Source organism: Pomacea canaliculata, linkage group LG9 (genome assembly GCF_003073045.1).
Source record: "Pomacea canaliculata isolate SZHN2017 linkage group LG9, ASM307304v1, whole genome shotgun sequence".
Taxonomy (NCBI): domain Eukaryota; kingdom Metazoa; phylum Mollusca; class Gastropoda; order Architaenioglossa; family Ampullariidae; genus Pomacea; species Pomacea canaliculata.
The window spans coordinates 25,817,321-25,845,245 of record NC_037598.1 but is presented as its reverse complement, the minus strand read 5'-3'; the positions used below and the strand labels follow the sequence as shown (position 1 = coordinate 25,845,245).

At 46.2% G+C, this 27,925-nt stretch overlaps 1 protein-coding gene across 1 annotated transcript; it reads right to left on the bottom strand.

Moving 5' to 3' along the window:
- LOC112571791 lies at positions 1-26,080 on the bottom strand. Its single transcript, XM_025251079.1, has 19 exons — positions 25,347-26,080; positions 22,411-22,959; positions 16,340-16,456; positions 15,863-16,032; positions 15,241-15,528; positions 14,568-14,789; positions 14,137-14,334; positions 13,565-13,717; positions 12,846-13,076; positions 12,098-12,283; positions 11,383-11,601; positions 11,005-11,211; positions 10,689-10,856; positions 9,816-10,013; positions 8,659-8,805; positions 8,385-8,522; positions 7,760-8,051; positions 7,104-7,333; positions 1-6,951 (listed from the first exon to the last, which is right to left on the bottom strand). Exons 2-19 carry the CDS (start codon positions 22,793-22,795, stop codon positions 5,524-5,526), a joined length of 4,977 nt encoding a protein of 1,658 aa, XP_025106864.1. The 5' UTR covers positions 22,796-22,959; positions 25,347-26,080; the 3' UTR covers positions 1-5,523.
- Between the last annotated feature and the right edge of the window lie 1,845 nt (positions 26,081-27,925).

Below are 27,925 nucleotides of genomic sequence, written 5' to 3'. Positions count from 1 at the left end.
AGTGTTTAAGCTCAGTTTATTACTACAATCAGTTGTACACGTGATATGTCACTGTGTCAGATATTAATCATTAAACAAAACAGTTTTAATTAACTTTCCGTTAATCAAAAAATCAATCACTTCCGATTAACTGTCCAACAGTAACATGTAATTACAGCAATTAGTTATTTGGGTAAAGGTGAGCATGGACATGAACAGAGGTTAGGGACCTGTACAACTGTACAAACATCACGTGACGACACACCTGTGAGCATACTCAACAAAGGTAAGTACTTGTAGGACACGTCAAGCTGCTCACACGGTAATGAACACACACACACACACGCACACACACACACGCACACACACATTCATCATTCAGGCCAGTGTTCAAAAAGACTTTCTGAAAAGTATAAGTAATATTTCTTAAAGGCAAAATATTCATCTTTATACACAAGGTCAAGTAGTTTTGTTGAAAATATTATGTGCATCATGTAAATATTATGTGCATCATGTAAATATTATGTGCATTGCTCAACTGTCGTAATATATTGTCTTCACCTCTCTGTCTCTCTCTCTCTCTGTCTGTCTCTCTCTCACACACACAAACGCTGTGTATACACCTGCGCACCTGTGATTCAAGTCACACCAAGAGAAGCGCGCACGAGAACACTGAAGCTGTCTGACACAGCAGAATATTATGAAAGTTAATTAATCAGACAATAATCAGGTGAAGTCTCTCAATATTGACCTTAAAGTCAGGATTGAAAGGAAAGAAGGACTGATTATGCTCTGCAGCTGGTGAAGGCGATGATGTTTGTGTATGTGATGCACACTTCATGGTCACGTGTGTGGAGGGTCAGGTGTGCACTCAGGTGTGGAGAGGTGTGCACTCAGGTGTGGAGAGACCTGCCTGCTGCACACAACGACTTGTATACACCCTGCAGACAGAAGGACAAGTCTGACAGGGTGGTTTACGATGATAGTCATGTCCAACATACACAGTGTGGACTATTGTGTCATGACAGACACTGGGTTAGCCCGAGTTATTCACATGGTGTGACTGTAGCTACACGTGCGTCATGTCTGTCTTCATCAGAAACACCAGGTCATAGGTCACACACACACACTCCACAATGTGTTTGTCTAGTAAGAGTAAGTAACAAAGAGAAGAAGTTGTTTAGAGGGCGGTGGTGATGCAGGCCTGGTGGTAGTTGTCGTAGACCGTCGTCACACCGCTTGACTGGGTGCACCGGCACCAAGCAGACGTCAATGCGCAAAGCATGCTGGGAGCAGTGTGAGAGAATCAAGTGATGGCAGGCCACGATCGTTATGGCTGAGCAAACAAACAGCTGCGACCGCCATTGCCATGCGCGTGGGCAACAGACTGACTGGAGGACCAGCAGCCATCTCTTCCTGGCAACTCTGGCACCTCCTTGTCTTAAAACGTCTTCACAGAAGTATTATTACTTTCTCTCTTTCGTTTATTCCTTTCTCCTTTCCTTTGTTTTTCTTTCGTTCTATGTGTCTCCCTCCGTTCTTTCTTCCGTGATTGCTAGTAGACATCACTGCTGACGTGTTGCCAAGATGTCTGCGCTCTTGTTAAAATAATGATTTCTACTTCTTAGCTGACTTGCAGGTCTTCTGGTGGCAGTGCCAGCTTCATCTGTATTTCCCTCAATCTATCTTTGTCTGTTGGTGTGTTCTCTCTTGCCACTGATTGGTGAAGACATTTCTAGTCTGCCTTCCTCCCCACCCGTTCCCCACCCGTTCCCCACCCGTTCCCCACCCTTAAGCTGTTTCACGGAACCAATTGACGTGATATTAGTTCTTACTCAGCCCTCACTTACCCGCTGCCCAGTCGCCATGGCAACGCAGTAAAACTGCGGACTATTGGAGGAGTTTGCTTTCTTATTCTAGAGATTTATTGAGCACTTCCGCAGCTGCGCAGTCCGTCTAGAGAGTGTGTGCGATTATGGCACAACACACGGCGAACATCAAATTGAGAGAATGAGTGAACCACACGTGAACCAGACAGGAACCGAGTGTAAAATACAAACCAACATGTCACACACCTCTACAACATCCGTTGTCTGATGCTCAGTGTCATCACTACAACATCACAAAATATTTCAATGTTTTCATTAGACATGCACAACAAAGTAACACCAACGACAGTGACGACTGTGGATGTCAAGGATGGCAGGAAGAAGAATGCATACACATTTTGCCCCAAGTAGTGAAGGCGTGTACAAAATGGCCGCTAGCTTGTCCAGAAGTGTCTGACAGTTCATCACGTGGAAGGCCGCAGTCGTCGTGGACGGTGATTGATAAAGTGAAGCCACCTACACAACAACATGAAGCTCGTGCTCTGCATCCTAACTCCTTCGCACTGGTAGCAAAATAGTTTTACAGATTACCCAACACATTTTCTTCAACAACTTGACATTTACTTCCTAAAATAGACATTTTAAAAAGAAGCGAACTGCTCTGTCAATGTGTGCGACATTAAATTGAGAGACAGAGATTTGTTCTCAGTCTCTCGCCTGTCACGTGACATGTCATGGTCAATGATCTCTCGTCTAACTTTGGTTTATCTTTACACAAGTCTACATTACATACTGACTGTGTGTTGACATTATTGTGGCTCTAATTGCATGGGTTTCCAATTGCAAAACATTTGTAACATACAGTATATCCTGTTACAGAAAGCAGAGATCCAGTGCAGTGAGATCCAGTGCAGTGAGATCCATGGCCGACATGTCAAAGCAAACTATTGTCAAACCTTTACAGACATCTCGGTTACTGGATACAACAGAAAAATAAACATTAAAGTGAAAACAACAACACTACTGCGATTATCACAATAATTACAATAATGATAATGAAACAACAAGGATAAAAAGCAGATGTCGGGTGTCCTGCACATTTCATGTAACTGCACTTCCCACAATTCTCTACGCTGTTATTTGTGCTTTCTGAAGACGGAAAACTAGAAAAATATTGAAGTGTAGAAAACTAGACAGTTCACCCTTGCGGACGGAGAAAAAGCTATGACAACATTTGCATAAACTGTTAAATCCGTCGCGTGGAGGGAGACAGAACTACGACTCCAGTCTGAGATACCACGGGAAACTCCGAGATCCCACGAGAAACTCCGAGATACCACGGGAAACTCCGAGAAAACAAGCGGAAAGGCGGGAAGTAGAGAACTAATGGAACTGGTTGGCAAGGTTGAGGTCTGTGGCGTCACAGAGTTGTCCCCCATCCCACAACCCCCGGGTCTGCCTGCCTCTTACTATTTGCAAGGAGTCGGATGCAGGAGAAATATTTCTAGCGAAATGTTCTAGGTTTCCCAAGAGAAAGCAGACGGCTGCAAGCTTTCGTGATTTCAGCTCGAGTAGCTCTGCACGTTTAACGAGGGCGAGGAATGATGCACTTAGGACATGACGAAGACTTTATTTGCTGTGGATGGTAATTGAGATGCGGGTGCACCATCTTCGTCAACGAAGGATCAAAGTGATGCCGCTACAAAACACCTACAGCCGGCCATCCTCTTTGTTTTACCGCCTACACTTTACACTAACTGTCACACTCAGCAGTGAACATTAGCGACTCCAGTGACCTCTGTCATTCACTATTTCTTGAAGTTCACCTTATTGTAATTTTTAAATAAAGGACGTTTATCAGCCGAGGGTTTGTGACTGTCAAGTGTTTGTTACATTCGGGCCATAGGTAGCTCGGACACAGGAGCAAGTTTGCGATATTGAGTCGGATTTCTGTCCCTCCAGGCAACTGAACAAACAGACAAAAAAGTTCTGTAGTCCACTCGGAACAAAATCTCTGCGCCAAGCTCGCTTTGTGTAGCAGACAGCCACACGGTCAATCATTTCAAATGCATATATCAAAGTTTTCTCTAAAGTTAAGGGCACTCGTCATGCAGTGGTCATGGCTGGGAAAACACAGGTGGAAATCTCTCATCAAACATCTTGGACGGCTGTACAGACATGGACTGACGCCATAGTCTTCCCATAAGGCATCCCCCCACAACCACCGCTACCTGGAGGACAACCTACGCAGGCCAATGATGCATACAATGTCCGTTAGAACTGTAAAATGTAGCAGTTACAATATAGCTTGGCTTTTATTGCATAAATATAGTAGACTGTAAGGTAAGGTCCATGGCAGGTGCCGATGAACTAACATTTCTTTGGAGTTCATCATACTTTTGTCATAATGCTATTGATTCATGTTTGCATCATAGATGGACAGAAAGTTCCAGCCTCTGAAGCTGTCAAGGTAGGCACTGATAATAAAAGTCAAAGACAATGATTTTGCCGAGACAAAAAGTTCGGCTTGAATTACCAACTTCATCTGCGATTCCATGGCCACGACTTTGCATCTTTTGTGGACAGTTAAACCAGAACTGACCATGCATGAAACACAGAGAGAAAGAAAGAACACAGATACACATGGGAATATCCTCCAAGCTTCCTCTTGAGCGGAGATCAATGCTCCACAAAGGTGAAAACATTAACATTCATAATTATTTGAGTGACATGTGACATGTGATCGTAGAAACAGCTTTGTCGTGTTTATCACCAGGCTATAAACATGTCAACAAACGACAAACTAAAGCAAACATAACAACGAACACAGGAAACACCGACAGGCGGAGTTTTTATCTTGTAGGTGCGAGCAGAAGGACCGCATCCCAGTCTCGTGGACAGAACTCTTGTGCTTCTGGAATGTTCTCGTGGATGGAACTGTGTAGATATGTCACGTGTGCAGCATACACGTGTAGAACAACAGTCATGTGACCTCTGAGAAAGACTGCAAGAGGTTACTTGCCTGGCGCCATGAACTATTTCACTAATGTTCATTGTCTCTAGTAACAAGAAAACTTGAAAGCACTCGGATATTTGCATGTTGACCAAAGGTCAGTCATGTGTGCATCGTGCAAACACCTTTGACCTCTGTTTGGGCCGTGTGCAGATTGCTGCCCCAGCAGCACAACCATTCAAACAGTCCCACAGCCTGGCCATGGTTATGTCTTGTCCACAGTCACAGGGCCAGACGACAAAATTCAGTTGCAAAACCTGAGATTCCCTCCTCCAACGCAGAGTATTATAACATTTGTGTAGGTCTCTAATAGTAGATACATCCTCCGCACGTCTCTAAGTATTTGTGACACTCAGAACAAGCTTGTCTCGTTTGTCAGCACGCTAACAGCAGATGTATAGCCGAGCACTGGTGTACATTGCTGACGTCACAGTCTGCACGAGCTTGCGAGCACAATAGCTCACTCTACATACTCCTGCCAGATGTTGAGGACGACAGCTTGTCACGTAGTTCTCCGTTTGTTGAAAACGTGTTTCCCAAGTGACAAGTGACGAGTGAAGTGTTGTGACGAGTGTTAGCCAAGTTACTGATTGTCATCACAGCTGTGTGCTACAAGGAACGTGTGTATCAGACATTGTTGGCGTCGTCAGCAAGTTGTCCTGGAGCCGGACACTGTGGCATACAAGAACACCACGACCCTCGTCAGACTGTGGAGACGTGGAGTCCCAGATATTCGGACACTGGCGTCTGCTCCTCCGGCTTGTGGAGCTCTGTCTGCGTGCGTTGTCGCTGCAGCTCGTGATCCTGCTGCTGCTGCTGCTGCTGCTGCTGGAGTTGGTTTTGCGGAAGGTTCTCCACGGCCTGAGGCGGTGGTTTCTGCAGACCTTCCCATGGCTGGTCTGTGTTGTCTGACAGCGAGTCCGCGGATCCCAGCGTCCAGTGCGGTGTGGCTGGCTCCGAGATGGCAAAGGTCAAGCCGCTGCTTCTGCTTCTACCACTGCTTCTACCGCTGTCGGAGCCACCACTCGCTGGCCAAGCGCTCGGCCGCGCGACCGACTGCTGGTCCTGGAGGCGCGCGAAGTGCACGTCGGGTAGAATGGTGTAGGGCGATTCTTTGGGTGACGATGACGCCACCTGGTGGCCAGGAGTGCTGTCACTCGAGGCTTCAGAGAACGATCGACTGTTGGAGGACGACGTGTAGAGGGCGTTAGGTTGCTGCTGATGCTGCGGTCTGTCGCTGCTGCAGGAGCTGGAGGAGGGGTACAGCGTGCTGGCCCCCACACTCTCCTGCTGCTGTAGCTCGCTGCGTGAGGGCGGGAACTGGTGCTGAGGAGGGCGCTGTGTGGGGCACCCGGGGTGGGCGGCATCGTTGCTGGAGGAGGGGGTGCCTGATGCTCCAGGCGTTCCGTTCTGCTGTTGCTGCAACTGTGCCAGCTTCTCCACTAACAGCTGCTGAAGCAGCAAGTCTCGAGCGTCTGGGTTCAGGAGAAGGCTTCTAGATGATTCGCTGTACGACACGGGGGACAAACTCTGCCTGCGGAAGACCTGTAGATGTTGTGTCCCTTGCCCAGGTTGCATCCCTGGTTGGGATGGCAGCATGTAGGTGTCTACCATAATCTCTCCGCCTTCATCTCCCTCCATCTCCTCCAGCTGCCCAGTCGGCGTCATCTGGAAATACTGGATAGAGTTGACCTCTGAACCCTGACGGGGTGGGCTTCTGTGATTTCCAATGAGGACCTGCTGATGGTGATACTGCGGGCTCTCTAGCTGCTGGCGATAGTCCGGAGGGGTAGTCTGGCGATAATCCGGGGTGTTGGCAGGGCCCATAACTTGCAGGGGGATGGCTTCTAGGTTCTGAAAGGTCATCGGGAACGTTGGGACTCGGGTGGTTCTCGCAGGGGAGGCTACTCCAGACTGAAAGGCGTTTTCCGAGGCCGTGGAGTTCATCTCATCGTAGGGATGCTGTGACATCTCGGACTCACTGGCGGTGGGGCCCTTGACCCGCGTGACCGATGCCATGCTGCTCTGTCGGACGGGCAGCTCGGGTGCGGTGCCAGGTGCGGGTGTCGTCGTCGTGGCGTTGTGGTCGCTGGGCGCGACTGACCTCTGCGTCATCAGTGCCTGTGAAGACTGAGCAGTGACGTCAAGAGTCAACTGGCGCTGATTCTTCGCATATAGACAAGCAAGCAAACACACACACTCACACACACTCTCTCCCTCACACACACACACTCTTACACACACACAGGATGGACATCACCAACCCGTTCAAAGTTACTCACGCGATGATAACCGTCCGGGGTGAAGGCCGGGTTGTAACGACCGTCCAGCGTGTCTGCCGGGCTGTTGGAGCGGCTGTTGACGAAGCGGATGTCGTCGTGGCGGTACTGTGGTTGTGGTTGTGGCAGCGGCACGCTGGTCATGTCCCCCATCACGTTGCCGTACACCTGTCGCTCCTGCACCGCGTGGTACACCGGCTCGCTCTTCTGCTCCTGCAGCTGCTTGGTGAGGCCTGCAGATCACGTGACACCAAAGAACAAGGTGGAACAGGGTCAGAGGTTCACTACAAACGTCACATGACCTAGGCTGAATAGGGTCAAAAGTCAACCATGAACATGATGGGTCAGTCCTGAGCATGGCACTAGTCACTACTGAAAGAGCATCGCTGAGCGAAAGTAGAAGTGAACACCTGAGATGACCGTTGCTGTGGGTTTTATTCTTCAGTTACCAGTGTGAGTCTGTGTGGCACCACCAGCCTGGAGGTCAGGTCGCTCGGTCAGGTCGGTTTTCTCATAGTCAAGTGCATCAAACTGGAGAGGTTCCACCGTCTCTCGTTCACTTTCTCTGGCCAATAAAGGTAACCACGTGGTTGAAATGTGTGAGGAGAGGGAAGAGGAAAATGAGAAGCGAGATGATAAAATCTGTCTTTTGATCTTACCCTGCACTTTCCGCCGGAAGTACGCGCAGCTCAAAGCGAGGCCGCAGACGAGAAGGAGGCAGACGACGAGCAGCAGAGCGAGGATGACGAGAATGGCCATCTGCATGTGCTCTCCCTTGTCTGTCTGGTCCTGGGGTGCGGGGGAGGAGGCGGTGAGCTGCTGAGGGCAATGATCGCACAATGTACCCGAGCACTGCGCATCCACCTGACTCGTCTCTCTTCCGGTTTCCGTGTAGAACCGCAAGTCCTCCTTCTGCAGCTGCAGCCCTTGCTTCGGAATATAGGAGCCCACCTGTGACATAATCGTTGTGGCAAAGTATAGGAGCTCACCTGTGACACAACTGTCAAGTTGCAGAATGTCGGAGCCCACCCGTGATACAACTGCTACACTGTTGGGTGTGGCTCACTTGTTCTAGCTGTGATGAGATGGAGTCATTAAAGCAAAGTTAATTCTCAGTTCACTTGCCTTGTCGATCACTTCTGATGCTTTTCAAATTAAATTTTAAAAAAAAAAATCTTCCAGCGAAAGAAATCCTTCTGTGTATTCTGTGTATTTAGTCCTGTCACGTGACCTGGCACGGATGACTTTGCACTGTGTTAAAAGGTACAAAAGAAAGTGGCTCACTAGTTTGTAGGTGTAGCCTAAGTCATCCTTCTGGATGTTGAAGAGGCTGAAGCCGATGTCACCGTTGCCACGGTCGTCAAAGACACTTTCTTTAAGGGAGTGAACTGTGACCACCTGCGACTTGATGCTGTCCAACACCTGCAAACAGAGGGGCGAACACATCTGAAAATGATTCGACCAGCCTGGGTTTCACCATCCGAGTCTTCTTTAAAATAAAATAAGTACTAGACAGCGGAGTTGTCTCGCTCTCTCGCTCACACACAGAGTTGCCTACCTTTGTTGCATACTTGGCGTTCCTGAGGAAGGAGCAAGGGAACTTGTCCTCACAGAACTCGTCCTTGGCAGCGTGCAGCCCCCAGCCCAGGGCACTGACGGCGTTCATCACGTGCTTCACGCGCTGGTCCGACAGGAGTCTCGCGACCTGCAACACGTCACACGTCAGTGACGTCACGCTCTCCACCGATGATGATGATGATAATGATGTGTCCCGGATGTACGCTGTATTCCGATGATTACCTTATGTTCCCCTGTCTTGTTATTGCCTTTAACACCTTTAACAGCTCTCTGAGGAGTGGACGTGTGACCCCTGATATAACGGTTTGATGTTTGTTGTTACTGGTTTGTATTGTCATCCGTTGTTTCTGGTTTGTGAGTATTGTCATCAGCTGTTACTGGTTTGTCAGCATTGTCATTTATCGTTACTTGTCAGTGTTATCCTTTGTTGCTTTTAGAATGATTTGGAGATGTTTATGTATTTTATTAACGACGAGCACTGTAAGTATTTAATTTCCGCAAGGATCAATAAAAGCACTGTCACTGTGAATTAAATAAAATAAACAACTTTTTAACATGACGAGTAAATAGTCAACGAGTCCCACTGCCTTGTGGGCAGAGAACGTGAGTGGTTCACCCTGTCTATATCTATAGGGCCAGAGGCGGCGTTAGGAACCGTTAGGAACACGCGGGGCCTGGGGCCGACCATCCGCGCGGGGCCGGGGTAATGGAGTACGTGTATCAACATCCCTATTAATGTGATGCCGGAAGCACTGATTTATATACAGTTAGATAGGCTGGATATATTTCGCGAAGTAACGAATGAATTTAGTGTTTTAATTGTTGGTAACCTTTCCCACCGTTTTTGGCTGTAGCGGTTTTTTCTTAAAGCGAAATAATATGGTGACGATAACTTAATAAACTGCTTGTTGTTATTGTCGGGGTTAACGTGAAGATATGGGTTCAATAATTTGCTTAATTAAAACTTAGAAGTGTTTTCTGAGCGTCAATGTTTTTGTCACAACTTGTTTAACACAGCTGGCAATATGTCATAAAGATGACCTCGGGGCTAAAGCGCGGGGCCCCTTTGAGAGCGGGGCCTGGGGCGGCCGCCCCATTTGCCACCCCCTAACGCCGCCGCTGTATAGGGGAGCGCACCTCTGTACTCGACAGTCTGGTTGTCGGGTTGCAGTCCTTGGAGAAGACATTGTTGAAGCCGCCTGGGATGTTGCAGTCGAAGAAGTTTTGCCAGAACTCGGAAAACCAGGGGTTGGGGTCGTCCCTACTGGGAACCTTCTGCAGCAGCTCCTTCCGGAGCAAGTCCTCATCCTGAGGGTTGGTGTCGACATTGTTGACCTGTGAAGAGATTACGACTTTCTTAGTGAGAAACTGAGGAGATGATATACTTCACAGTGCAAAGCTAGGTGTACGATTAGTTTCAGGTCAGGTTTAGCCGAGGAGATGACGAGTTTCAGGTCATAGAACTGACACTACTAATGTCTTTTGCCTTTCGTTTCTGGAAGCTCACTCGAGGTCAGTAAAAACAGCAAAATAATTCTTGAGTTTCACCAGTAATTCAGATTCACTTGAAAAAATGCAAAAATGTAAAGAGCGTTCAGCATGACTTCACGGAGAGTACCCAGACAAACGATTTTGTAGGAATATTAATATCGAACATTCTGACAGCAATATGAAGCACCAGCCGTGTCAAAACCAAACTCTAACGACATCATGAAGACCGTGTACGAACTATACATGAAAGTAGCAAGCAAGGCGGTGGAGAGAATGTATTTGAAATTAGACATGAAATCATTTAGACATTTAATACTACTACTACTAATAATAGTTAATATAGAACATTTCCACAAACTTTTGCTCAGACTGCTTTGTGTCATTCACAGATTACACCATTACATTAAATTACAAGAGACATTACACATGGGAATACAGGAAGAAGAGAGCGGTGCATATTTTCAGGTTTCACCAGAAGAAAGTCTGCTCCCATGGCAACTAACTGCTGTTGTCACTGACCTTGATGGTGATGGATCCTCTCGCTGCCTTGGGTCCGGCGTTGAGGACGTCGTCTTTGCTGGCCCACTCCTCGCTGGCCAGGAACAGCAGACGACCAAACTCACCACGTGACTCCACCAGCCGCAGGAAGTCCGCCATGCGCGTGTCGATGCCGAAAAAGACGACAACCTGCACACACTCTCCATGATTATTGATATCCTGACGGTTCATTTCATTATTTCTACATCTACATTCTTGTCATCATGACAGGCTGAGCCTGGAAAATGTTCTCAATGACTGATTGACCCTCGGTGTTGTTTCCTCAGTGAGTTCGTACCTTGACATTTTTCTCGATGAGTGCAATGAAGGCGTCGTACAGGTCCTTCTCATCCACGCTGCTGGGGTTTTCCGAGATGATGACAGGGTCAGCCACACAGATGCCGCGCGCGGCGGCCGTCCGCTGGAAGGCCAAGGCCCCCTTGGTGCCGTAGTTGTTGTTGACATACAGCAGGCCCACGTAGCTCCAGCCCATCTCCTCAATAACCTACAGACACGATTCCGCCATAGATAGACATCCACAGACAGCACAACGACTATACTAAGGTAGAATGACAGGGGTTATGATCACGTGATACAGAGGAGGTGAACAACCAATCATCCAGTCGTCATCAATCATCAGACTCCCGGACTGTGACACATGCTACACACTACTGACCGCTGCCATGGCCTTGGCCTGCTCATCATCACTGGGCACAGTCCGCAGGAAGAAGGGGAAGTTGACTTTGTCGTCGAAGTCGGGCGAGGAGGCGGCGTAGGAGATGACAGGGACCCGCAAAGGTGTGAAGAAGTCGGCCACGGCCATGGTGGAGCCGCTGGACAGACTGCCGATGACGCCGACCACCTGGTCTGGATCCACGCAGACACTGAAGCCGCACTGACAAGAGGACAAGATGGAGGATGGAGACAACCACACACTTCATTAACAAAGCTTGCGGGGAAAGCTCTGAGAGAGGTTATGGAAGAGGTTGGTCTGTTCTAGAACTGTTTAATGATGTTTTCTGAGAAGTGTTCTTGAAGAGATTATTGACGAAGTTTGGTGAACGGTGTTCAGCGAGTGGCTAATAGCATATTTAGGGAGGGGGGATGTTTTGGAAGTAGTGAAATGTATTGCTTTTTACTTCTTCTGAGAAAAAGGTTAGTCTCCAAGTTTATTACTAAATATTGTGAAAAAGACAATTGTTCTTGAAGTCTTCTGAAAGAAAGGTGAAAGAAACGTGTGTATGAAAGCATTCTGGAACAAGGATGTTGGGCAATGTTCTGAAAGAAATATGCGAGGCAGCGCATGTGAGGCAGTGTTCTGGAACAACCGACTAAAATGAAAGAAAGTCTCGCCCTGGGATCTGCTGGCAGAGAGATCCCTCGATTCTCACCTGCTCTTCAGTCACGTGCTGGGAGAGGTAGGTGGAGAGGATGGTGTTGATGCGCAGTGGGCTGTAGCAGTCGTCAAAGGCCACGGCTCCAAAGTCGACTCCAGTGGAGGCCCGCAGCTGCTGCACGCTGTGTAGGAAGGCCTGCAGCACGATGGGGTCGATGGACACGTTCCTGTAGTGGCCGCACTGCACAGCACAGCATCACACATCACACATCACACAGCATCACAACGGAGCACAGCACAGCATCACACATCACACGACATCACAATGGAGCACAGCACAGCATCACACATCACACAGCATCACAACGGACCACAGGACAACACAAAACAACACAACACACCGAGAGTTAACAAGCTGTTTTTTCTGTTCATGTTTACATACGACAATATGGACAGCTTATGAGTTTACAGGTGTACGTACCACACACACCAACATAGGACATCTCGCAGGTACACACACATCAAAAGGCGGGACACTTCACTGCTACACACAGACTGACAGACAGTGAACTCACTGACACACAGACTGACAGACACAGTGAACTCACTGACACACAGACTGACAGACACAGTGAACTCACTGACACACAGACTGACAGACACAGTGAACTCACTGACACACAGACTGACAGACAGTGAACTCACTGACACAGACTGACAGACACAGTGAACACACTGACACACAGACTGACAGACACAGTGAACTCACTGACACACAGACTGACAGATAGAAGACAGTTTACCTTGAAGGGCGAGTCTCCCTGGCGCACGTGGACGGAGAAGACGCCGACGATGACTGCTGACCCGTTGAGGTGAGCCACAGGTATCTTTCCGTTGTCGGCACACTCAACACACTCCCCCGCACAGACTGACGTTTGCACCCGCTGAACTACCTGGCTGTAGGTGGTCAGCATTTTCACCTGAGACGTGTCCAGCGACAGCTTGCCACCTGTGTAGTTGCCCACCTTGAGTAACTGCAGGACAAGTGGAGTTCACGTCAGCAGCGTCCATGGCAACATGATTACAATTCCACTCATGTTATACATAGATCTTCCCTTCTTGTAAGTCACGTGACTTTCTTTCTCGTCTATGACATCCTCTCTGCCAATCTACTGTCACGTGTACAAACAAGGTGTCACCAGCCTGTCAGTGTCAGTGTACAGAAGGCACAAAGCCCCGTTTGCCCAACGTTCATGTTGCGCTAGTGCATGCTGGGACTGGAGTGTGTATAACAGTTGATGCTGGAGTGCATGCTTACCGCGTGCATGTATAGGAGTGCATGTTGTACTTGAGTGCATGTTGTATAAGTACATGAGTACATGTTGTATAAGAGTACATTACCGGGGTGCATGTATAGGAGTGCATGTTGTACTGTAGTACATGTTGTATAAGTACTGGAGTGCATGTTGTATAAGAGTACATTACCGGGGTGCGTGCTGTAATAATGTAATGTCAAACTTACTGGCTGGGGGAGCTCGTTGTTGTAGGAATACACAACATAATCAGGAAATTCTCCGCTGGGAACGACATCGCCATTTTCATCAAACTCGAGGATGTAACCGATTCTCCGGAACTCTTGGGGAGCCACGTCAGCATTCATGGCACTAAAATTCACCTGCACACATCGCCAGGTATCCCTGATGAACACTGTCTTCGGGAGTTATAGAAGGATAGTCAAAGGCATCTTCCCTTCACTGATAAGGCTTTGCGCGCTCAGACTTACCAGTATCTAAGTAATAAAAACTATAATATTAATTTTGACAAAAATAATCCGACGAAAAATAAATATTACATCATGATGTTCACAACGTTTCTCTAACGACCAGATCAGACCAAGGGACATAACGTCACTATGATAGAGACTGGTTGCGTCCCTTTCTCCCCCCACAACAACATCATCATCATCAGTAATGATCGTCTGCGGTACGGTAAACATGGCACAGACACAGCGACTCACTGAGGTGAGATGATGGATAGTGAGATGATAGAAGACTCACTGAGGTGAGATGATCACTGAGGCGAGACGCGACTTACTGAGAGGTTCTTCATGTAGCGCAGCACAGCGCCCTCTGCCACAGCGGTTACCATGGCGGCGCAGACGCCGCGGTCGTTGCCACAGACCTCCTGGTGCGTCAGGCGCGTGGCTTCCGCCAGGGCGTAGATAGCTCCCACAGCCAGCGGCACGAACGACACCTGAGACACTGACTGCAGCGGCCACGTCCACCCAGACACCTGCACAGGTAGCACAGGTAGGTTTGCTGCAGGTGCTTGACAATCGCTTATCGTCGAACATCATCCTTGCGGCTGTATATCCACATACATATATATAGCCGTGTATATCTATATCTATATATATCTATATATACTGGGCTATATAAAACAAACGCCGGCGTTTGTTTTATATAGCCCAGTATATATAGATATAGCCGTGTATAGATATAGCGATTCATATGTACAGCGCCCACCTTTAAGTAGGATGCAATGATGGTGTCGTTGTCGCTCCCGTTATGAACGCTGGTGTATTTCCGGTTGAGGTAGTCTTCAAAGTCCCTGAGAGTGACGCTAGAGGGAGCAAGTGTCAGGCTGCCAACTGCCAGGTTCATGTTGGTGTTGGGCAACTGTCCGCTCTTGAAGACGTCGAGGTTGGTGCTGACGCTGTCGGAGAAGATGAAGTGGAAGCCAAGAGCCTGCGGACAGTTTGTGAGCCAGTTGGTCAAGAGTTAACGTTCTTAACAAGATTTAATGTCAACAACACTTGGCGTACAGTGTATGTGCCGACAGCTACAGTTGTCCTTCACTCACACACAGACACACAGAAGGAAAGAGACACAAGGAGAGAGAGAGAGACAAAGATACATAAAAAGATAAATAGAGTATAGCTAAACAGTAAGATCAACAGATTCTGTCGTCTCTTCCCTCGGCTCGTCCTCGGGCGTGGCATGTTTGCAGACGTCTTTCAGATGTTTCGCAGACGAGATTTTTGTAATCCTCTTACTCTAAAACTTTTATCAAATCACCTTCTGTCATGACTTGTTCAAACCAACATAAATATATACACAAGTATGTACATAAATGATCTCCATTATCATTTAGTTGCGACCAATGATTTGACTTGAGTAGAGTAGCTATCTCACCGACCCTCTGACTCTTGAGGTTGAAGACGAGGTTCTCGGCCTTGTCCTTGGCGCCGATGTACACCACCGCCAGCGACTGGTCCTTGGCTCGCGCCCGGACGCCGATGAGCTGGCTGACGACGGACGTCATCACGGCGGGGTCGCTGGTGATGACGATGCTGGTGTTGATGCAGATGCGCTCGCGGACCGCCATTTCCTGCAGCATGCGGCTTCCGGTCGTCCCGTACACGTCATCGGTGTACACCAGCGCAACGAAGCTCCAGCTCAGTTGCTTGAGGATCTGGATGATGGCCTGCCCACGAAAGTGACTGCCCTTTAGTGTGTGATTGCTACTGCGCTGTACTAAGTGACCTCCATCCGTCCGTCCACCTGTGGCTACCTGTCTTGTCCTAATAGTTTAGCATGTAGATAGAAGCTCCCCGTGTGATGGCCATACCGTCTTACCAAACGGCAAACATCACTAGCTCTGTAAAATAGTGGACATGATGAAAATAACGATAAAGGACACAATGTCGTAGTTTTAGTGGAATTTCGTTTGCAGCTGGACTAAAAGCACTAGACAGCTACAGCTCTGATGACAGCTGTATCGCAGTATCGTGAAGAAAGGGACACCACTCTGTACTCACGGCCAGCTGCAGCCTGTCGGAGGGCACAGTGCGGAAGAAGTTGGGGTGGCTGATGTCCCCGGTGGTCAGTGTGGCGACTGTGGCGGCGGGACTGATGATGGGGGCGGAAAACCCCCGCATGGCATCTGCAACTTCCTCCGCCGTCGAGCTCCGTGATGGACCCACGAGACCTGCACGAGATCTGAGGCTCAGCTACATCTTACATTCGGGACCGTGGACATAGTCGTATGCAGCCCTTGACATCCACCTTGTATGTCTGTCTGTCTGTCTGTCTGTATGTTTGTCCATCTGTAAGCATGAGTGTATACATAGGTTCTGCGAGTTTTAAACGGGTGGATCTTGTATACGGGTTGGTATTTTTGTCTTGATTATAGGCGACGTGTACAGAGGTCAGGGTTATGCAGTTTACATGTAGTTTATACACGTGCACTATGTGAGTTGTGCACGTGTGTTCACTTGCCCAAGCACCTGACGTACCTAGTCGCAGCGTGGTGTTGTACTGGTTGTCGCCGCAGCGGTTGTAGATGTCCATGTAGTCGAGGGCGTATTGCATGGCGCGCGTGGGGGACCTGCAGTCGTCCAGCAAATCAAAGCCTGTGACAGACACCATCCATTGTTGAAATCACAGGTTAAAATCTTTTCTCGCCTATCTTTAATGACATCCACCTCACAGGCTCAAAACTTCAGACAGCAAGACAACAGTTTAAAACCTGTGATGTCATCAGTCACACAAGCAGCCGGCAGCTTGCAACCCAAGGAGTTAAAACTTTCACAGGGTTGGTCAAAACTTTTCAGACCTAACCACTAAATGCTCTCTAAACCACGACAACACATAGTCCGTTGTCAAACATATGGCAAGTGGCTGCAGACAACCAACAGGTCAAATAACATCACACGTTCTGGTCACTAACAGGTCAAAAGGTCAAAGAAATCCCGCAAGCAGCCAACAACTGTGGTAGATACTGTCATATCTACAGACTAGAGTATGTTTCAAACTGCAACCCTTTACGACTTACACTTAGAACACAAACTCACTTGCAAATAATAATAATAATTCAATAAACAAAAGCACATACATACATACCTCATAGCAAACACAGTTACAACCGCTCAGACAAAGAAAACATGATCTATACAAGTATACACGGCAGATACACGCCAACAGAACTACAATCGTATGAATACTAGCATCGAAATAACAACTACACAGAGCTACAGTTGTGTACAAGTATTACTGTCAAACTGAGTATTATTGTTTCACAGATCTACAGCCAGCTGCACTGTACCCGAGAAAGAGACTGCAGAGGTCAAAGGTCAGGTTCACGTTTCTGACATTATTAATGTGAGTGGAGTGGGACATAAGCCACAGTCATATCGCTGTGAATGGCATCAGACAAGTGAAGCACTGTGACCTGTGTGAGATGAACACGACTCATGCTGTGAACTGAGTCTCGGGTTTGACAGGAAGAGCACCCACCCTCCACATCACAAACAGTAGAAAAGGAAAGACCACTAACACCCGTAATGTTACCCGGATCCACATCTCACAGCGCAATCAGCCGCCTGTAGCCTGGAGGCTGTTTACACTAAACTCAGATAATCAAGCATCAACCATCTGTCATCGCCGGACTCGTTCCCACACTCGTCAGACAAGCTGCAGCCACAGTCGGCGAAGTACAACACATCAGCTGACAGTCAGGGCCAGCACACACTTGGTCACGTGGTCTGTGTCATCAATACACCTACATCAACCTCACTGTTTACAGCAGGAGGACAGCAGACTGTTTGTTGTTTGTCTTCATCTGCTGCTCTCTGAGAATTATTAAATATTATCTACAGTTTCTGGCTAGCGTGTACTGTTACCACTCTGATATAAAAAACAAAACAAAAACGAAAATAAAAAAAACACAAGAAAACAACAAACACCCCCCCCCCAAGGATTGGATTCTATTTGAAGACAAACGATTGTGGATCATGACCGGTAGTAACGCGACTCCAGAGGTCGCCCTACATGTGAAGACTGAGTCAGGGGAGAGAATGTCCGAGGTCGCCATTAGCGAGTTACCGTTCGTGGTTGCTGAACACACGCAGTACGTGTTTCACAAGTTATTGCCCCTTGTTTGCACGTACACACAGTTCATGGCGACACCAGGTGGAGCTGCGGTGAGTGCACTTGGTGTGCAACAAGGGGGGCGCCACTGCACGTGAACACCTATTGATTGACTGCGCGAGGCAGGACGCTGGCGACACCTCGGGTGGACGGCATCCATTGTGAATGAAGTTGTCAGCTGTTCCACGTGTTACACTCGCGCCCTGAGGTCACGTGCACAGCCAGCGAACAGCTTTGAAAACACTCCTAGAATGTAAGCAGTTTTCCTGACGACTACTCCTCTGCCATCCACCCAGAGACATGATGCCTCATGTACACCGACACCGACACTCGCGGCTACAAGCTGCTGTGTGGTCGAGGTGGTGGTAGGAACACTGTCTAGAGGGCTGATAGGACTGCTACACACCATGGAGGCGACGGCTGATGTCAGATGTACACATCACAAACGAGTTGTGACAGATATATCTCACCTATCCCACCCAGGTGTATACGTCACGTAAAAGGTTATAGGTGAAGGTCTACCCAGGACCTGCTCAGGTCACTGAGGACAGGTAATAAATAACGTATTAGTCTGTAAATGAGATGCAAAGTTTTCACAGGTGCAAGGAAGGGCAGGTGAAAGGGAAATTGTAAAGGGGTTGCCAAGGATACCACGCTTGGCTGACTGTAAGAAAGCCAGCAACTCTCGCCTTCACGCACCGCTGCACGTCAACACAAGACTCAGCGCATGTGACACATGACACAAGACACCACAGGTGACGGCGGGCACTGACATTACAGTTGCGTAGTAGTGGGGTGGGTGTGGGGGAGTGCCTTGGGTAGCTGCTAAAATAAGAAAAGCGGATGAGAGGGAGGATGTGGCCCAGTGGCCCTGTAACAAGACGCCCTGGCGGTGTTTCAGAATGTACACCCGCAGTGTGATCTCCCCTCTCTGTGTCTCCATGGTCTCATCTTCGTGTCTTGATTGTGGGGCCCTCCTGTAATACATGTAGGGTCACTGTGGGACCTGTATGAAGGCTGTGTCCTGTTTCAGTCTCCCTGTCACACTGTCAGCCCCCAGCATGTGGCGTAAACTTGTTTTGCTATGATCGTGACATGACACTACATTGACTTTAGACCTTTCGTTCTCGGATTGCTATGTGGAAAATGTCATAACCTGCCAAGTCCGTGAACATAATGTCGAGAGACGCTTGTGACCTACAGCAGGACAAAGAGAAACATCCGGGTTCTGGCAAAACGTGCCGCCTCACTGGCTACAGCCCGTCAGACACAGAAACGGGTGGGCAGCACTTTCCCTGTTACTCAAGGTGGAGAAGAGAGAAAACATTTCAGACCCTGCGATCTGCCATCAGCGATACACCATGGTGTTTGACAGTTCCGGACCTGCACCCTTGTCACGCTTCATACATTGGGCCCCCGAATATTGTACAGACAGAATGTAATATAACATGATAACAACTCAATATCGCCATTACCCCGATTTATACAGACAGAATGTAGCACGACACCTCCATATTGCCATTACCACAAATTATACAGACAGAATGTAGCATGACACCTCCATATCGCCATTACCACGAATTATACAGACAGAATGTAGCACGACACCTCCATATTGCCATTACCACAAATTATACAGACAGAATGTAGCACGACACCTCCATATTGCCATTACCACAAATTATACAGACAGAATGTAGCACGACACCTCCATATTGCCATTACCACAAATTATACAGACAGAATGTAGCATGACACCTCCATATCGCCATTACCACGAATTATACAGACAGAATGTAGCACGACACCTCCATATTGCCATTACCACAAATTATACAGACAGAATGTAGCACGACACCTCCATATTGCCATTACCACGAATTATACAGACAGAATGTAGCATGACACCTCCATATCGCCATTACCACAGCAGAATGTAACATAACATGATAACAGCCTCAACAACTATTGCCATTAACATTAATTTTCTTCTGTTGCTGCTAAGGCATGGTCAGACTTAGGAGTATTGCAACAATGCGTTTTATTATTACAACTAATATTTTTCTCATTAAAATACTTTGGATAATCGCACATTCTTCTCTGTGAAATGTGTTTTGTATTACAGTGGTACCTCGACATACGAGTGCCCTGACATACGAGTGTTTTGAGATACGAGCCGCCGAGCGAGCGATATTTTGCTTCGAGATAAGAGCAAGATTTGAGATACGAGGAATCGCACACTACACCGCTGCACACGACCCCAACATGCGGGGCGGATGTTGGGGTCGTGTGCAGCGTCTAACAGTTTCTCCCACCTCAGACTAGACCTCAGTCTGTGTTGTGTGCTTGTTTCCCTCGTTTTCGAAGCATTTTTGATAAGTTGGGTTCGCGTTTTTTGCTTTTTGTACATTTACAAAACATTATCACATTTATTTTTGTAACCATGAGTCCGAAGAAGAATTAAGATGATGTCTATTGAATTAAATCGCGAAATCGTAGAAAAACACGAGCAAGGTGTGCGAGTAATTGACTTGGCGAGGATGTACGGGTGTAGCACATCAATGATATGTTCTGAGCTTAAACAGGAGTTGATAAAGGGTACAACGCCAGCTAAGGGCGTTACAATAATTTCTAAGCTCCGGACTTCTCTCCATGAAAAGATGGAGAAACTATTGACTGTGTGGGTGACAGAGAAGCAGCTTCAAGGAGGAACCTTAACACAAAGCATCATGTGTGAGAAGGCACGAGCGATTTACGGTGATTTGCTGAAGCAGATCCCACACACTTCCACAAACGAAGAATTTAATATGTTTTTATAGAATATGTATTCGTTATTCATAAATAAATGTTTCTTCTTGTAAATACACTTTTTCTTATTCAAAAACACTTAACAAAAACAACTGAGGTGGTGTTTTGGGAGCTGGAACGGATTAATGGCATTTCAATGAATTTCAATGGGGAAAATTGTTTTGAGATACGAGCAATTTGACATACGAGCAAGGTTACGGAACGAATTAAACTCGTATGTCGAGGTACCACTGTATTTATATCATCAGCTTCTGCTTTGAGTCTGCCTAGAGGTGATCACACATCAGCTTGTAGTCACACTGTAGTGAAATTATCACACCACACTACAATGGTGCTCCAAACATGCTCCAAACAGTTAGGTCTTTATCTGTGGCTTTTTACTTACATGTATAAACTTGTTAATACCATACCACACCACCCTTGTAAGTACCACACCATATCACCTTTATAGATACCACACCATATCATCCTTGTATATATCACCACATCATCCTTGTATATACCACACCATATCACCTTTATAGATACCACGCCATGTCATCCTTGTAAATACCACACCATATTATCCTTGTATATATCACACCATATCCTTCTGGAGGAAGGCTGTTGAATACACACGTGTGTTTGCTGTATGTCTGTTGTATTATACCTGTTGTTATGTATGTTGCATAATGTTTGTATTTATGTGTATGCATTTACATTGTACTATATAGTATGTTCTCGGTACATTACATGTGTGTTGCATTACGTGTGCATGGTGTATTATGCAGTATGTTGTCTGTACACTGTATGTTGCAATGTTTTCTGTGTGCATGCTGTAATAGGTGGCATTATGTTGTATTATGTTTCTAACATTATATATATATTGTATGCTGCAATACATTGTGTTGTAGTATTTTTGTAATATATGTTGTATGCTGTAATACGTTTATGGTGTATTATGTTGTGTTTTATGTATGCTGTAATATGTTGTATGTAAGTTGTATTATGTATGTAATATGCTGTATGCTGTAATACGTTTATGTTGTGTTTTATGTATGCTATAATATGTTGTATGTAAGTTGTAGTATGTATGTAATATGTTGTATGCTGGTTGTTGTATGGTGTATATGCATGCATGGCATATCATCGAGGAATGTTGAGTTGTGCTCACACTGTGAGCAACACAGAAGGAATGTAGTTTGTATGACAAGGGGAGACAAATCTCTGTACCTCACTGTGGGGCCACTAGTGAGGTGAGGTGAGGTGAGGTGAGGTGAGGGGAGTTCTTTCTTGTGTACCTGTTTGGTGTCAAGGACGTTTTCTACAGACCAATGAGTTGTGAGAGTTAGCTGTAAACTGACCCTCGTGACCCCTACGTGGCCCGACCTGCTGACGTCACCATGCTTCCGGTGGTTACTGACGTCAGTTTTGTTGACAGGGAAACTCAGGGTCAGCACTTTGTGTCTCGGGGATTTCCCAGGGCATAGGTCAAGAGGTCAGGTGACGGGGATAGGGGTAGGGGGAGGGCAGAACGAATGTCTTAGAAATGTTGCGACCAACGTTCACTTATTTTTAACTTCACAAACACTGGCAAAGTGCACTTGTCAACAATCATCATTCACGTGTCGTCACACGCTCATTTACTCACCAAACTGCACCCCGGGGATGTAACTTCCGTTGTCTTTGTTGAGTTTCTCCAGCACCCACTGTGTGGCGATGTACAGCTGGAGGGCCTCCTCGGAGATGATGCCGCAGCCCATGCGGTCCGCCTTGCGCAGGCTGACGATGAGACCAAAGCGGACTCGCGCCGCTGGCTTCCACTCCAGGCCTCGTGATGAACACACCTCCTGGCCCCCCACCAGCCCAGGGGCACTGAGGACAGCAACCACTAGTACCAGCAAGCCACTCACACACCCCAGATGACTCATTGCCTCAGTGACCATGGACAGACAGAAGGCACTTGCTAGTGTCAGGGTCTGAAGGCGCCCTGCACCACGACTGTCGGATGAGGACGGAAGCGGAGTCTTGCACATGCACGATGCTGGCGAAAGAAAGATGAGAAAACTCTAGAAGATTATTTCCTTCCCGCGATGTTTTGTATCTCCACAAGCTCGTTACCTTCTCTCCTCCCCATGTCTCATTCTAGAAGAATTTGATGACATCATAGTCAGTCTTTCCACATCAGTCGGGTGTGTTGCTGCACAGAAAGCAAAGCCAGTAAACAATGAGTGTACACTTGCTACTGAAACTATGGGAGGAGAGAGAGAGGGGAAATACCAATTTCAAATACAAAAAGATAACAAGGATCAATCAATACTGGTTTGTGAAAGATAAACAATGCACCCCTACCCCTCCCAGCGCAAGCGTAGAATTATTTCTACACCCGACATGTCTGTATTATTTGTTTAATGATCGAAGGAACTGCTGAGGATGAAACACAGAGGACATCGCATCAAAATGATCAAAAACGAGGGAAAACAATGCCAGTGTAATCGGGCGAGGAGCGAGACAACGAGAACAACTTCATTCATCGCCGTGGTAGGAATCCCCGCTGGACGTGGTAGACATTGTGAAGTTTATATTCCAGGAATGGATGCACACTGTACAAACGACACGATCACCAACCAGACAAGAAACATAAGCGTCAGCAGACAGATGACACTATAAAAAAAATACACCAAAAAGAAAAAAAAAAAAGAAGCAACAAACACAAGCAAACTGCATCAACCAAGAACTGATGGGGAGGCGGACGGTGCTGTTGAGAATGCAAAGCCCTGGAGACAGGAGCACAGTGTCATCAAAGTCTGGGACTGGCAGGCACTGAGAAGGTATAACAATAGTCCACAACACTTAACATCAAATAAGTCCACAACACTTAACATCAAATAAGTCCACAACACTTAACATCAAATAAGTCCACAGCACTTAACATCAAATAAGTCCACAACACTTGACATCAAATAAGTCCACAACACTTCACATCAAATAAGTCCACAACACTTGACATCAAATAAGTCCACAACACTTAACATCAAATAAGTCCACAACACTTCACATCAAATAAGTCCACAACACTTGACATCAAATAAGTCCACAACACTTCACATCAAATAAGTCCACAACACTTGACATCAAATAAGTCCACAACACTTAACATCAAATAAGTCCACAGCACTTAACATCAAATAAGTCCACAACACTTGACATCAAATAAGTCCACAACACTTCACATCAAATAAGTCCACAACACTTGACATCAAATAAGTCCACAACACTTGACATCAAATAAGTCCACAACACTTCACATCAAATAAGTCCACAACACTTGACATCAAATAAGTCCACAACACTTAACATCAAATAAGTCCACAGCACTTAACATCAAATAAGTCCACAACACTTGACATCAAGTTAAGGCCACTGACAAAACCGATTGAGAGATGGATTGTGAAGTTACTGTAGGAGAGATCGTGGAGATTGACCAGAATTTCACGCATTACAATAAATGTTTGTTGTTAGCCAGGAAGAAACTGAAAACAACTGTAGTGACAAGTAAAGGTACTAAGTATGATAAATGATACAGAAAACAAGGATGTCTACATAAAATGAAGACTGGAATAGAATAACAGCTGACAATCTACCTTATAAAGAACTGTTTACAAGAAATAACAAGATTGACGAGGCTGTGTTTCTGACGACTCATTGTCCTCAACTAACTTTGCAGGCAACGTGTCCGCCAAATGCTCATCAAACACCTGAGAGGCGAGAGGAGATGTGATTGAGGTGTGGAGTCATCTGTCTCTCACCCACGCCGTCTACCTGTGGCGGCAGCGACCGTGGTGTGGAGGGCAGCTCCAGTCCCTGAGTGACGACAAGCACGCAACCACTCGTCCCACTGGCTGTAAACCCTCGGTGGTCTTTGAGGTTTGGTTTAAATGCTTGATCGTGGTTTAATGACTTTTGAAACTGTTTATTGGCGCAGCAGAGATGTCATTACGGGTACAGTGGTGGGGACATGGCGGATGTAATGCTATCATGGACCTGTCGGACAAGTAGAGCAACTGGGGACATTTTATGGCTCTGTACCTACAATGTCTCATATTCTGAGCCAAGTAAATGTCTTTTTAAACCCCACAGACTAATGGTTCCGATAAGGACTGTAAGAAATAAGCGACTACGCAGCCAGCAAACGTACACATACACAGACACATAAACACACATAAACACACATAAACACACACCAACATGCTACGAATCAGACGATATTTTGTGGGTGTGTCCACGCACATGATTGCTGGCTGTGTAATTATTGAAATTAATGCTAGACACACTGTAATTATTAACACTTACACCACAACCAAAGCTTTTCTCCAAGTGTACACTGTACGCAGTCTGTTTATTGACATTCAAGCCACCAAAGCAGCGAATTCCTGCGACCTCCCTGTGTCACCAGGCTGTGTAAACATCCATCACACACACACAGACTATAGGGCTAGTGTCAGTCAGTCCGGCAAGTGACAGGTGACAGCAGACACACACAAAAACATATTTGTACACTTACTCAAGACAACAGGAATTACTGACCTGCCTGCTCGCTGTCTGTGGGCGTTCTCCCTGTAAACATGGCTGTCGTGTGGTTGTGGTGTTGCGCCAACAACAATGGTCGATAGGGAGGCTGAGGTTGTCGGCGTCAACTGATGACAGACCACAACACTGTTGACTTGTGTATAATCCACGGTGGCTGGGGTGGGGCTGTTCACATTGGGCCAGACTCCCTATCCCCGCGATTTTGTTTTATGAGTCACCGCCAGGTACAGGCCCGAGGACGGGAGGCGGAGAATGTGGGTCGTAGCGCCCCTCCAATCGCCTCACTTGACTTGCTCTGAGCTTTTGTCACGCAATCTCTCCTTTCCCAATCATCGATCTCTTGTGTCGTCGACAGTCCCGGCAACGGGAGTCTCATTGGTTGTACACTTCCTCAGTCATCTGCCACAAACCCAGGAGTAAGATATGTTGAGGGAAGTTGACGTGTGATGAGTGGAAGGTGCGGCAGTTGCGAGGTCTGCACGAGTTACGAACGCGGGGTCACGACACACCTGTGGCAGGTAGATAAAGACACGGGGACCGCGGGCGGTGTGGGGCTGTGTTCAGTGGCGCCACAGCACGACTGTTACAGGCAAGGGGAGATAAACACCAACACTAACGACACAATATCACACACGGATATTAATTAGATGGCTGTCCCGAGACAGAATGTTCCTGTTGAGGGAGGAGGAGTATGTTCACCGCCAGTCCTCTGTAATCCCGTGACTACTGCACACAGGAGGAAATAATCTTCAATGTCATTATTTCAGTTGGACGGCCACGGACAAGGAAGAATGTAGAAGACAAGGAAGGAGGTATAAGACAAGGAAGGAGGTATAAGACAAGAAATGGAAGCTGACAGCAAATCACGAAGTTCTACGAGCATACTAGTTATTCCGCTTTCAGTAGTTTGCCGGTGGACCAACGAGTGTCGACGAGATTGAAAGAGAGGTCGAGTTAGCTCTCGCCATAAACTCTGGGCTGATGTGCACAAGCGAACTTAAATTTCAGCTTGACTCAGCTGAGTTCGTCGTTGGCGAGAATCCAAGTCGGTGTGCATGAGCGGACTCAGCTGCTTGCTTAGTTAAGAAATGGGTCAAGACAGTGACCTCTCGTCCTTTTCGGAATTGCCGGGGGATTCTCTCGCGTCACTGGCTATTTATAGACAAACAGCCAATCAACAATCGCTTTGTTCGTGTGTTACGCTTTTATGTTTGGTCTTGTTCAGTCTTTTCAACCACGATACTATCTTTTGAGATTGAGGTATTTGCCTGAAAAAATGGAAACAATTATCAAAAAAAAAAAAAAGAAAAGACCGTACGTAAAAGACTGTATAAAATTAAACTACGATAGCAAGCTTGCTAAAATAAGAATGTTGTACAAAATATGATTAAAGAGACAGTTAATTAACTCCATTAGGGAGAGTAGCAATACTTATAAGTCCTTAATTTTATCAAAACTAGTACACCTTTGGTTACTACTACCTAACCCTCCAGACTTTGTTATAAATGACATACAGAAATCTATCTTTAGGTTTGTATGGAATGGAAAAAAATGATATAATTAATAGAAAAATATCCAGGCTGGAGGCATGGGCATACCTGATGTTAAAACTTATATGAATGCGTTAAAATTATCATGGCTGCAGAAAATAAAGAAAAGTAACCACAACTGGAAAAAAATCTTCTGTCTACACATAAAATAATAGGTTATTTGGACAAACTGGGCCCTGCAGTTTGCCACTACATGTATATTAATGCAAAAAGCTTCTGGATGGATATACTAAAAGCATACAGAATTTTTGGAGAGAATATAGAGTGTGATAAACATGAAATTTTGTCAGAATCTATCTTTCGTAATGATAGAATAACAATTGAGAATAAGCCAATTCTATATAGAAGATGGGTGGAGAAAGATGTATACTCAATTAAACTCTTGACAGATGAAAGAGGAAACTTTCTATCATATCAAGCTGTTAAAAATAAATATGATGTTAACATTGACTTTGTCTCTTTTAATGGTTGCATAAAGGCCATAAAAACATACATAAACTTAAATAGAAGGAATAAAACAGATTTATCTCCTTCTACATATGATACAAACAAAACTCTAAGAATAATTCAAACAATACAGAAAGGAGCAAGACCACATTATGATAAAATATTATCTAACGCATGTATACTAAACTGTTGCTTTCACTGGGATAAAAGGATAAATAGAAATGTTGATTGGCATGTTATATTTAAAGCAATGGCTATTAAAAAGATATTAAATTAAAACGGCTTCAAATCAGAGTGTTACATAGAATCCTGGCGACAAGAGTAATATTATTCCACATGGGACTAGAAGAGGATTATGTCTGCAGCCTTTGCAGAGATGATAAAGAAAATATTCAGCATATTTTTTTGGAAGTGTAAATTTGTTAATTTTTTTTTTGAAAAACTTACAAAATTGTATATTAGACAAATGTACAAATGCGCCTAAGATAACTTTTAGTGAACATTTGATTTTATTTGGATGCAATAATAACTTTGAGACAGATGTTCCACTTGATTTAATTTTATTGCTGGCAAAAGCAT